At 42.1% G+C, this 12,101-nt stretch overlaps 1 protein-coding gene across 23 annotated transcripts in view; it reads left to right on the top strand.

The window, feature by feature from the left end:
• EFCAB2 (EF-hand calcium binding domain 2) overlaps positions 1 to 12,101 on the top strand; it is a 165,601-nt gene that overhangs the window by 41,803 nt on the left and 111,697 nt on the right. For 16 of the 23 annotated variants that reach the window (XM_077998155.1, XM_077998142.1, XM_077998150.1 and 13 more), the window contains one exon: positions 10,805 to 10,889. Coding sequence is in view for 17 of the 23 variants with exons in the window: in XM_077998065.1 (XP_077854191.1) it covers positions 10,805 to 10,889 (85 nt within the window). In the remaining 6 variants the exon portion in view is untranslated. The remainder of the gene's footprint in view (positions 1 to 10,804; positions 10,890 to 12,101) is intronic. The other 7 variants (XM_077998093.1, XM_077998090.1, XM_077998088.1 and 4 more) reach the window with 1 other exon arrangement.

The following is a 12,101-nucleotide window of genomic DNA, read 5'->3' as shown; positions in this document are numbered from 1 at the left end:
GAATGTTAGTTTGAAAGGCCTTGCGAACTGTTGGAGGATTTTAAACCAGAGGGTCAAATGACTGAATCTGCCTTTTAGAAAGATCATCCTAGCAAAATGTGGATTGTGGTTTGATGATGGAATGGGAAGTGAGAGAAAGGAGACTAAAGGCAAAAAGGCAGGAAGTGACTACATTAATTTAGCTGGAAGTGATGTGTCTATGTATGTATGTATGTATGTATGAAACAGAGTCTTGCTCTGTCTCCCAGCCTGGAGTGCAATGGTGTGATCTCCGCTTACTGCAACATCCGCCCCCATGTTCAAGTGATTCTCCTGCCTCAGCCTCCCAAGTAACTGGGATTACAGGCACATGGCACCACGCCCGGCTAATTTTTTTGTATTTTTAGTAGAGGTGGAGTTTTATCATGTTGGCCAGGCTGGTTTTGAACTCCTGACCTCAAGTGATCCACCCACCTAGGCCTCCCAAAGTGCTGGGATTACAGGTGTGTGAGTGTCTAATCGTAAGCAATGACAATGGAAATGGAAGGGAAAGAACAGTTCAGAAGGGTTTATAAGTAAATGGCTGGGTACAGTGGCTCACGTCTCAAAAAAAATCAACAAAAAAACCCAGACGGGTTGAAAGGTGTTGATGATCAAATAGAATTAGGAAGATGAATTTGTTAGAATGAGAAATTTGGAGGACTGTGATCAGGGAATCAGTAGAAGATAGCAGTGAGAAGGAATGGTAGATTATGTGTCCTCAAGGGATGAACCTTAATAGAGTAGTAGTTTTTCATACGAAGTTGAAACAAGGATGCTCTCAGACAAGTCCATGATGTGGGCCATTCTGTATGATACTATATAGCCCGGTCTCTTCAACAAGCTAATTTCATGTGTGTGGGGAGGGGTAGGGAAGGATGCAGGACTGTTTTAGTTTCAAAGAGAACAAAATAATACGTAACAGCCAAACACAGTACATAATCTTTGATTGGGTTTTAGTATGAAAAAAATACCTATGAGACATTTAGGGACAGATGGAGACATTTGAATATGGAATAGATATTAGATGATCTTAGTGAATTTTTGTTAATTTTTAAAGATATCATAATAGCATTGGGATTATGCAGGAGAATGTCTTTATTTTTAGGAGATATGCTGAAGTATTTAGGGATGAATTATTCTGCTGTCTGCAGTTGACTTACAGACAGACTTGGAAGGAGGAATCAAAAAATGGCAAAATATTAACAATAGTTTAGGTGGTGGGTATATAGTTGTTTGTAATACTAAGCTTTCAACTTTTCTGTATGTTTAAAAATTTCCTTCGTTAGAGATGCTGGCAAAAAATATGGCAGATTAGGAGTATGGGGCTCTGAGCAGCAATGGGGAGCTCTATATTGCCAACCTTCCTCAAGTCCCTGAGATAGGGAAGCCATGGGAGAATGAGCAGCCAGTTCTCAAAGGGACTTCAAGATGGGTAATAACTTTAGGGTAGTGCTTCTCAGCTTTTATCACTGTAAAACCTAAACATTGGCCAGACTCAGTGGCTCATGTGTGTAATCCCAGGACTTTGAGAGGCCAACGTGGGAGGATCGCTTGAGGCCATGAGTTCAAAACCAGCCTGGTCAACACAGAATGACCTTGTCTCTACAAATAAAAACAAAAATTAAACAAAATTGGCCAGGCACGGTGGTCTGTGCCTGTAGTTCCAGCTACTCAGGTGGCTGAGGCGGGAGGATTGCTTGAGCCTGGGCGTTTGATGCTGCAGTGAGCCATGGTCTCGCCACCGCGCTTCAGCCCGGGTGACAGAGCACAACTCTGTCTCAAAAACAAGCACACACAAACCCTGAGCGTGGAAAACAATATTTGTGGCACACTGGGGTAAAACTAGATGAGCTTTGGGACTCTATATGAGGCTTGATTATTAAAAAAATCATTATGTTAAAAAATATTTAAGAAAATAAAACAGTATTAGGAATTTTAAAATGATGACTCTATTTTAAAAGTTCCAAATGTATTTAAAATGTTAGTGGAACTTGAGCTTGCTTCCCAAAATGTTACTTTTTAGTATCAAACTTTTTGCTTGAAATAGTTGTACTCAATTCCTGATTTTAAAAAATCTTTAATATGAGCTTCTCAATTTTTGATCATTTACTACCAATGAGAAACTGTTCGTGCAGAAGTGTAAAAGCGTTTTTCCCAACCATTAAAAAAATCAAAATTGAAATATGAACTAGGCCCCTACCTATCTCAAAAAATGTGATTTCTTAACACGTTCTCACACTTTTTTTTTTTTTGAGACAGAGTCTTGCTCTGTCACCCGGGCTAGAGTGCAATGGCACCATCTCAGCTCACTGCAACCTCCGCCTCCCGAGTTCAAGCGATTCTCCTGCCTTAGCCTCCCGAGTGGCTGGGATTACAGGCGCCCACCACCACGCCCGGCTAATTTTTGTATTTTTAGTAGAGACGGGGTTTCACCATGTTGGTCAGGCTGGTCTTCAAATTCCTGACCTTGTGATCTGCCTGCCTCTGCCTCCCAAAGTGCTGGGATTACAGGTGTGAGCCACTGTGCCCGGCCGGATTATGCTTTTTTCACAGTGCCTTTGGGACTGACACTCCTGCCTGGAATATTTCAAACCAGTTGAAATTATATCATCTAAAAACTTTTCCTTTAATTAACCAATATAACTTAGAAAATTTTCTAATAATCCAAATGATTTTTTAATCCAGTTGAACTATCTCATATCGATTATTTCAAAGTAATGAAGATTGAATTTATATATGATGCACGTGTTTTTTGTTTGTTTGTTTTTGAGACAGAGTCTCTCTCTGTTGCCCAGGCTGGAGTGCAGTGGTGTGATCTTGGCTCACTGCAACCTGTGCCTCCCAGGTTCAAGTGATTCTCCTGGCTCAGCCTCCTAAGTAGCCGGAATTACAGGTGTGTGCCACCACGTCCAGCTAATTTTGGTATTTTTAATAGAGACAGGGTTTCACCTTGTTGGCCAGGCTGCTCTCACACTTCTGACCTCAAGTGATCTGGCCACCTCGGCTTCCCAAAGTGCTGGGTTACAAGCATGAGCCACTGTGCCCAGCCTCTCATGCATGTGTTTTTAGGGCCACACATCAAGCTTGGCTGCTCCTAAAAGGGCATATCAGTTGCGGAGGCAGGGAGGTAGCCCATAGGATGTGAAGATAAAGATCTGGGACTGCTTCCTAGAGCATGAGCCCTGTCAGTTTGAAGAAGTTGCAGTGCACACTGGAATGAACACTATGCTCTTTGGGCACCTGGAACATCAGTGTCTTCAGGAGCTCTCTGATGGGTGATGGTGCATTCTGCATCTGGCCTCTGAAGGAGAGGACCACGTGATATGGCAGTGTGGAGCAGTGGGTGCCTGATGGCATTTGTTGTCTTGCTGCTCTGCAGACCAGGGGCCTGCCATCGGATCCTGTCCTGCCCTGGTCCCCCTGTGGGAAGCTCTGGAACAGACTGCTTTCTGGGGCCCGACTTCATCTGGCCACACTGAGAGATGAGAGATAAGAGGTTCAGTATTTTGGGGTGCCCCTTTAATCCATCCACTTGACAGGCTGAGTATCCCTTTTTCAAAATGCTTGGGACCAGAAGTATTTTGGATTTCTAATTTTTTTTGGATTTTGAAATATTTGCATATACATAATGAGATATCTTGGGAAAGGGATTCAAGTCTAAACACAAAACTCATTTATGTTTCATGTAAACCCTATGGACATAGCCTGAAGGTAATTTTATGCAGTATTTTAAATAATGTGTAGATGAAACAAAGTTTCTATACATAGAACCATCAGAAAGCAAAAGTATCACTATGTCGGCTGCCCCTGAGGACAAGCTGGCTGTTTGTCAGCATCATTCCTGACCCTAAACTGATAGGAATTGATGTTGATAAGCAATCGTCTTACACTTATTCACACAGAAGTACGTGGCAGTAAAAAATATGAAGTACCATTCACGAAGTGAAGAAATAATGTGTTCCAGGTAATGAAGCAGCACAGTAGCATCACCACAATACCTGTGTCAGCTGTTAGCAACAGCAAACGCCGGACTTTCAGTCTCTGCCTGCAATGCTGTGTTTTGATTAGAAGGTTACTGTATACTGTACAGGTTGAGTGATCCTTATCTGAAATGCCTGGGACCTCAAAATGTTTTGGGTTTTGGAGCATTTTGGATTTCGGATTTTCAGATTAGGGATGGTTAACTTGTATTGCAATGTCCGGTGGGTGAGGATTCCTGAATTAGGGTAGTTCTAGATTTCAGTGAAGGCATTAATTATTCCTGATAGATGATAGTTCGAAAAAAGAGGCTTGATGATCAAGTGACTTTGGAACAGGCTGTGTTGAACAAAGTTAAGTTTCATGATTGTAGAACATTCCAAAGACTTTAATATACTAATACACACTATAAATGACCATATAAAACCACATATAAATATTATATATAAACCATAATATTTGAGTTTTGCAGACATTTTTGATCACTGAAGCCCTTTATTGAGCAGCTCTGGCCAGACACAGTGGCTCATGCCTATAATCCCAGCACTTTGGGAGACTGAGGGAAGTGGATCACGAGGTCAGGAGTTCAAGAGAAGCACCTTGAGGAATGAGTATTAAACAGAACACAGTTTAGAAAATATATTGATAAGAGGTTATTAAAAATTCGTGCCTTGAAGGCTGTAAGTGCACTTTAATCAGAGTGCCAGAGTGTTTTGTTCACATGTTTTTAATTATTGGAATGCACACTTTTAAAAATATGCAAATAAAAAGGTTGAAAACTAAAAAATAAAGTTAGTGCCTGTTATTTAGACATGGAAGGATAAAATTATAAATGATAAGTTTTACCTATTTCAAAACAAAAGTCAGCATTATACTTATTGGTAAAAGACTAGTGTTCCAAATTATTAAATAATAATAATGTTTTTATAAAATGGATTATTATCACTTTATGCATTTATGTTGCTTTGGTAGTGCTGGCCAGTGCCTTGTCATGACAGAGAAATAAGATACCATAAGAAGATAATACAAAAAGTATTATTAGAAAATATAAAATAATCAATGGAAAGATTTTAATTAATACATTTTTTCAGGAAATAGATATATAGTCAATAGCAAAAATTCAATTTTTACCTCAAACACTTGAAATTACAGGGTTCTAAAAATATTTCATCACAATATCTACAAAAAAAATACTCAGGCATCATCTTGGAGGATTGTGTGTGGCTTACATGACGAACCTCAAGATATGTCATATTTAATTTAGCGATCTATAAAGGGATATATATATCTAAATATACATCTCTTAGATGTGAAAACTAAATATTCTAAAATGTTAATTCTCAATGCATAGCTGATTGCAATATCAATAAAACTTTCAATGGTATTTCATTTGGAATTTCTAAGTTGTATATGGATTTCTGTATTTCCTTTGGAATAATAAGTTGGTATTGATGAACATTCCTAAAAAGAGGCTAATAGAGTGGCATTAAATAAAACACTATGGTAATGGCACAAGACTAGAAATACAAATCAGAATAGAATCAGTGGAATGGACAATTGATAGAATTAATCTCAATCACATAAAAGATGATAATACATGATAAAGTGCAAGGAAAGGAATCAAGCACTTGGTAAATAGGAAAAGCTAACCTTTCACTTTGAATCACATCAAAATAAACCAGATGAATTATTCAGTGTGTTGTCCAGTGTCAAAAATAAAAACAAAAAACAAAAAAACCACAGTAAATCTATCTGTAAATTGTTGAAGAAAATAGAATTAAGTACTTGCTAGACCTCTAGAAAAAGGACGATTTTTCTTTCTGTGCCTTTTGGGCCTTTCACAGGATAAGTTTCTAAACTTTAAAGTATGAGAAGAAATCTCAACAGCTGTGACTACCTAAAAATAAAGGATAATGTACTTTTAAAATGACCTTAAATTTAAAAACCAAACATCAGCTTTGTGCAGTGGCAGCCTCATAACCAGAGAGATTTTCCCAAGATCCTGTTATGGCTCATAAGAACCTTGCTAGTTCAACTGTGTTCAACTCGCTGAATTTCAACAAGATAAGACAAATATACAAAGATGAATTGGGCAGGATTCTTCAATAAAGAATTGATTATTGATTATAATAATGAAAAATCAGAAACAACCTAAACATCCACAATTGGGGGTTGATTAAATACATTTTGATAAAGCTCTATAATGGAATATTAAGCAGTCGCTAAAAATAATAAGGTAATGAATATTTATTGAGAATGAAAGGTCCAATTTATTGCTGAGTGAGAAATTAGATTAGAGAACAACATTAAAAGTAGTTAACTCTGGACCGAGCATGGAGGCTCACACCTGTAATCCCAGCACTTTGGGAGGCTGAGGCAGGTGGATCATTTGAGGTCAGGAGTTTGAGACCAGTCTGGCCAGTATGGTGAAACCCCATCTCTACTAAAAATACAAAAGTTAGCTCGGTGGTAGTGGTGCGCACCTGTAGTCCCAGCTACTCCAGAGGCTGAGGCAGGAGAATCACTTGAGCCTGGGAGGTGGAGGTTGTGGTGAGTCGAGATCATGCCACTGCACTCCAGCCTGGGCAATTATGGCAAGACTCCATCTCAAAAAGAAAAAAGAAAAAAAGAAAAGAGTAGTTAACTCTGAGTAGAATTTGAAGTGATTTTAACTTAAACTTTCATCTGTGTCTTTTTTTTTTCCTCCAGTAATTGTGTATGATTTTGATCATCAGAAAGGAAATGGAGCTGTTTTCATTTTAGAAAAACAAGTGCAAACAACTGACCTGGAAAATTGTTTGCAGTGACTTCGACATAGGGTTAAGTCTTTATTATTCAAACAGCTCACGCTCATTGTTAAGAAATAATCAAAGACCCCCGTAGGGTTGAGCAGAGAACATGAATAGACAGTTCATAACATAGGAAACACGGATGGTAAACAAACATATGGATCATTATTGAGATTCACTTGTAATCAAAGCAGTGTAAATTTAAATAATGAGGTAACTTTCTTTGTTGTTAAATTAGCAAAAGTTCATTGCTGTGTTATTTATAATAAAGAAAAAATAGCCGGGCGCGGTGGCTCACGCCTGTAATCCCAGCACTTTGGGAGGCCGAGGCGGGCGGATCACGAGGTCAGGAGATCGAGACCATCCTGGCTAACACGGTGAAACCCCGTCTCTACTAAAAATGCAAAAAATTAGCCGGGCGAGGCGGCGGGCGCCTGTAGTCCCAGCTACTCGGGAGGCTGAGGCAGGAGAATGGCGGGAACCCGGGAGGCGGAGCTTGCAGTGAGCCGAGATCGCGCCACTGCACTCCAGCCTGGGTGACTAAGCGAGACTCTGTCTCAAAAAAAAAAAAAAAAAAAAAGAAAAAATAATATCAATAAATTGTGGTATATTCTTTTGGTACTGTTAAAAATGGAAGGTTGTGTAAATTATGTTGTAACCTGGAAAAATATGACATTTAGGTGAAGTAATTAAGGAGTTAAGATTTTATACTGTAAGTACTAACAGGTGGGATGGGGTGGAGTAAGGTGAGGTGAGGTGGGGTGGGGTGGAGTGAGGTGGGGTGGGGTGGAGTGGGGTAGAATGAGGTAGAGTGGGGTGGAGTGAGGTGGGGTGGGGTGGAGTGGGGTAGAATGAGGTAGAGTGAGGTGGGGGTGGGGTAGGGTGAGGTGAGGTGGGGTGGGGTGGAGTGAGGTGGGGTGGGGTGGAGTGGGGTAGAATGAGGTAGAGTGAGGTGGGGGTGGGGTGGGGTGGAGTGAGGTGGGGTGGGGTGGGGTGGAGTGGGGTAGAATGAGGTAGAGTGGGGTGGAGTGAGGTGGGGTGGGGTGGGGTGAGGTGAGATGGGGTGGAGTGAGGTGGGGTGGGGTGGAGTGAGGTGGGGTGGGGTGGAGTGGGGTAGAATGAGGTAGAGTGAGGTGGGGGTGGGGTAGGGTGAGGTGAGGTGGGGTGGGGTGGAGTGAGGTGGGGTGGGGTGGAGTGGGGTAGAATGAGGTAGAGTGGGGTGGAGTGAAGTGGGGTGGCATGGAGTGGGGTAGAATGAGGTAGAGTGAGGTGGGGGTGGGGTGGAGTGAGGTGGGGTGGGGTGGGGTGAGGTGAGTGGGATGGGGTGGAGTGAGGTGGGGTGGAGTGAGGTGAGTGGGGTGCGGTGGAGTGAGGTGAGTGGGGTGGGGTGGAGTGAGGTGAGATGGGGTGGAGTGAGGTGAGATGGGGTGGAGTGAGGTGAGTGGGGTGCGGTGGAGTGAGGTGGGGTGGCGTGGGGTGTGGGGGGAGAAGAGCAGGGTTGTTCAAGGGAGGAAGATCTGAGTTCAGTCCAGCTCTGCCACTCAATAAGTCTGTGATCTTGGGCAAAAGGTGCTTAGCCTCTCTGAGCTTTGGTTTATTTTTTCTCTATGATTGTAAAAGTATATACAGTACCTGATGTAGAACCTGGTGTGTAGTGTTTATTCAGTACATATTTGTTGAATGAATGAATGGTATTCAGTGCTATATATAAAAGCATATGTATGAAGAAAGATTGGAAGAAAATACAGCAAAATGATGAGTGGTTATATTGGGGGAAGAGAATGTGAGTGATTTTAAAATTTCCTATTTTCTGTTTGGTGGTATTATATTTCTAATTGAAATAATTACCTAAACTCATTCCTAATGTCTTTCTTTCTGGGCGTCCTACTGTATTTACTGTTTGATACATCGTGAGACCTTTTTCTTTTCTTTGAGACAAGGTCTAGCTGTGTCGCCAGGCTGGCATGCAGTACTGTGATCCTGGCTCACTGCAGCCTCGACCTCCTGGAGCTCAAGCAGTCCTCCCGCCTGGGCCTACCAAAGTGCTGGACTGCAGGCATGAGCTGCTATGCTTAGCACGATTTTAAGGCTCAATTACATTATTTTCCTTTATTCTTTCACTCAGCCAAACACCTTGGAGTTGGCCTTGACCCTTTTCTTTCTATGTCAGCAAATCTTGCTGGCTCTGCTCTTTAGAATATATACAGAATCGGCCGGGCGCGGCGGCTCACGCCTGTCATCCCAGCACTTTGGGAGGCCGAGGCGGGTGGATCACGAGGTCAGGAGATCAAGACCATCCTGGCCAACATGGTGAAACCCTGTCTCTACTAAAAATACAAAAAATTAGCTGGGCGTGGTGGTATGCACCTGTAGGCCCAGCTACTCAGGAGGCTGAGGCAAGAGAATTGCTTGAACCCAGGAGGCGGAGCTTGCAGTGAGCCAAGATTGAGCCACTGCACTCCAACCTGGGCAACAGAGAGAGACTCCATCTCAAAAAAAAAAAAAAAAAAAAAAAAGAATATATCCAGAATCCTGACATGTCTCACCACCTTCACTGCTACCATTCTGGCCCACGTCTCTCACCTGGAGTACTGCGGTGGCCTCCTGCCTGGTCTCTCTGCTTCCACCCTTGTCGTAATAGCCAGAGTGATGAGTGATGATCAGCAGACCACATCACTTTGCTGCCTGGAAAAACCCTTCAGCGCCTTCACATCTCATTCAGAGTAAAAGCCAAAATCCTTAAAGTAGCCTACAGGGCTTTTTTTTTTTTTTTTTTGAGATGGAGTTTTGCTCTTGTTGCCCAGGCTGGAGTGCAATGGCGCAATCTCTGCTCACTGCAACCTCCGCCTCCCAGATCCAAGCAATTCTCCTGCCTCAGTCTCCGGAGTAGCTGGGATGACAGTTATGCGCCACCACGTCCAGCTAATTTTGTATTTTTAGTAGAGACGGGGTTTCACCCCGTTGGCCAGGCTGGTCTCGACCTCCTGACCTCAGGTGATCCACCCGCCTTGGCCTCCCAAAGTGCTGGGAATACAGGTGTGAACCACTGCGCCTGGCCAAGGCCTCTTGACAATCTGTTCCTCACCTTCAGACTCATACCTTTCTGATCTTATTTCTTACTCTTTTGCACTTACTGTTCTCTCTGCCTGAAAACTCTGCAGTTGTTCATAAGGCTGGCTCCTTCCCTGCTTCAGGTATCTGCCCAAGTGTCACCTTACCGCAGAGGTAGGCCTGTCTCAGACCTCCGTATCAACCCGTTCTCCCCACCCACGCCCCACCCAGCGTCCCTCATGTCCCTACCCTGTTTATTCCTTCCTCCATTTTTCATTTGCCTTACTATGTATTTTATCAAATATTACGAGCTTATATATCTTTCCCAATAAAAGCAGCTCTATAGAGGCAGGGATTTTTTTTTCTATTTTGTTCCTTGCCATAACCTTACCACATAGTAAGTACTAGGTAACTATTTATTGAATATATATATGAGTGTTTCATATATGTAAGTCATAGTCCAAAACTAGTTTGAAAGCTCTTTGAGAAAATGTCATGTTGGTTTTTATGCATTTCTTCCCACAACTCTGCAAGCATAGAATAAGGCAAGGTAGGCAGGGAACACTGCGGAGAAGCAAACAGTGTCTGTTGTGTTGGATTCACTGTGCCTCTCAGGCGAGGACTCTACCCAGAGGACTTGAGAGAGAGGCCGCTGCTGGAAATATTCTATCACCGTGATTGGAGTGGTTCCATGAGTATGTGCGTGTGTAAACACTTAATTAAACTGTGTACTGAAGATCAGTGCACCTTTACCATATGTACATTATGCCTCAGAAAAAATGTTTACAAACACAATATATCCTTTGACATCTCCAGAGGAAGTTAAACATGCTAAATGATACATAAAGATAAGGAAAGAGTTCTTCATATGCTTGCTTATTAAGATTGCTAGTCTGGTTATTAGAATTTTTGTTTTCAATTCAAAGCTAAATTAAAATAATTTTTATTTACTTTGTCTTTTGCAGAGATAATAGTAGCAGAATTTCACAAAAAAATCAAGGAAGCATTTGAAGTGTTTGACCATGAGTCGAATAATACAGTGGATGTGAGGTTTGGAAATTTTTTTTTTGGTTACACTTCTAAATTACTGACACAAGTCATAAGATACAAGAGAGCTATTTTCTCTTCTTTTTACACTGTACCTTGGATTTATTATGCTGTTTTAAGTATTTATTTTCCATGCTCTGTAAAAGGTCTTTGCTAGCTATTGCTTTGATAAGTACTGTTTCTTATTCTTCATACTCTGGTAGAAAGAATATACTGTATTCTCATTGCCCGTTCCAACCTATAAATTGTGAACTCTGTGAGTGAGATGAACTGTATTTCAGTTTTAGTGCTTGGCGCATATTTGGCACTCAGGAAGTAGTCGAGTGAAGGAATGCCATTTGCTTTGTAAAACACATAAAGATGTATTATAAGGCCACGAATAGGATATTGCAAGGAAACATTAATAATGCCTATGCGATGGCACACTCCCCCTGTAAAATAGCAAAAAGAACCCAAACAGAAGAACATGAAACGACAAGAGAAGACATGAATACTGCTGGGTCTGAAATGGAGGACACAGCATGAGTCTGAAACAAAACAAACAAACAACCCCTTAAAAGACAGAAGAGATTACACACACTAATAAGAATTGTAGGGTTTGTGCCACACACATCAAAGAAAGGCAGTGAAGCTGGGTGCGGTGGCTCACACCTGTAATCCCAGTACTTTGGGAGGTCAAGGTGGGCAGATCACCTGTGGTCAGGAGTTCAAGACCAGCCTGAACAACATGATGAAACTCCATCTCTACTAAAAATACAAAAATTAGCCAGGCGTGGTGGCGGGCGCCTGTAATCCCAGTTACTTTGGAGGCCGAGGCAGAAGAATCACTTGTACCCCGGAGGCAGAGGTTGCAGTGAGCCGAGATCACGCCACTGCACTCCAGCCTGGGCGATAGAGCGAGACTGTCTCCAAAAAAAAAAAAAGGCAATGAAACCATTCTTTAGGAGGCCAGGCTAAATGAGGGTTATTTGATGCGATTGCAATCTCAAGACCAGGGCCTAGTAAAGAGGCCAGCACAGCAGTGGGAAGTGGTTTGAAAACGGTTCTGGAAAGGAACTGTTTGAGGCTTATAAACCAGTGCCATCAGAGGTGCAGCACCACATAGCTCTGGTGGCTCTGGTCACATTGCATTCTGTGGGAATGACACTGGAATACCAGGCCTTCCTGTGGGTACCCCAGTAGGAAATGAGTGGGTGGGGTGCTAGTGGTGGTGGT

This window comes from Macaca mulatta, chromosome 1 (genome assembly GCF_049350105.2).
Source record: "Macaca mulatta isolate MMU2019108-1 chromosome 1, T2T-MMU8v2.0, whole genome shotgun sequence".
In the NCBI taxonomy this organism is placed as follows: Eukaryota; Metazoa; Chordata; class Mammalia; order Primates; family Cercopithecidae; genus Macaca; species Macaca mulatta.
The sequence above is the reverse complement of the archived record's forward strand: the minus strand, read 5'-3'. Positions and strand labels throughout refer to the sequence as shown.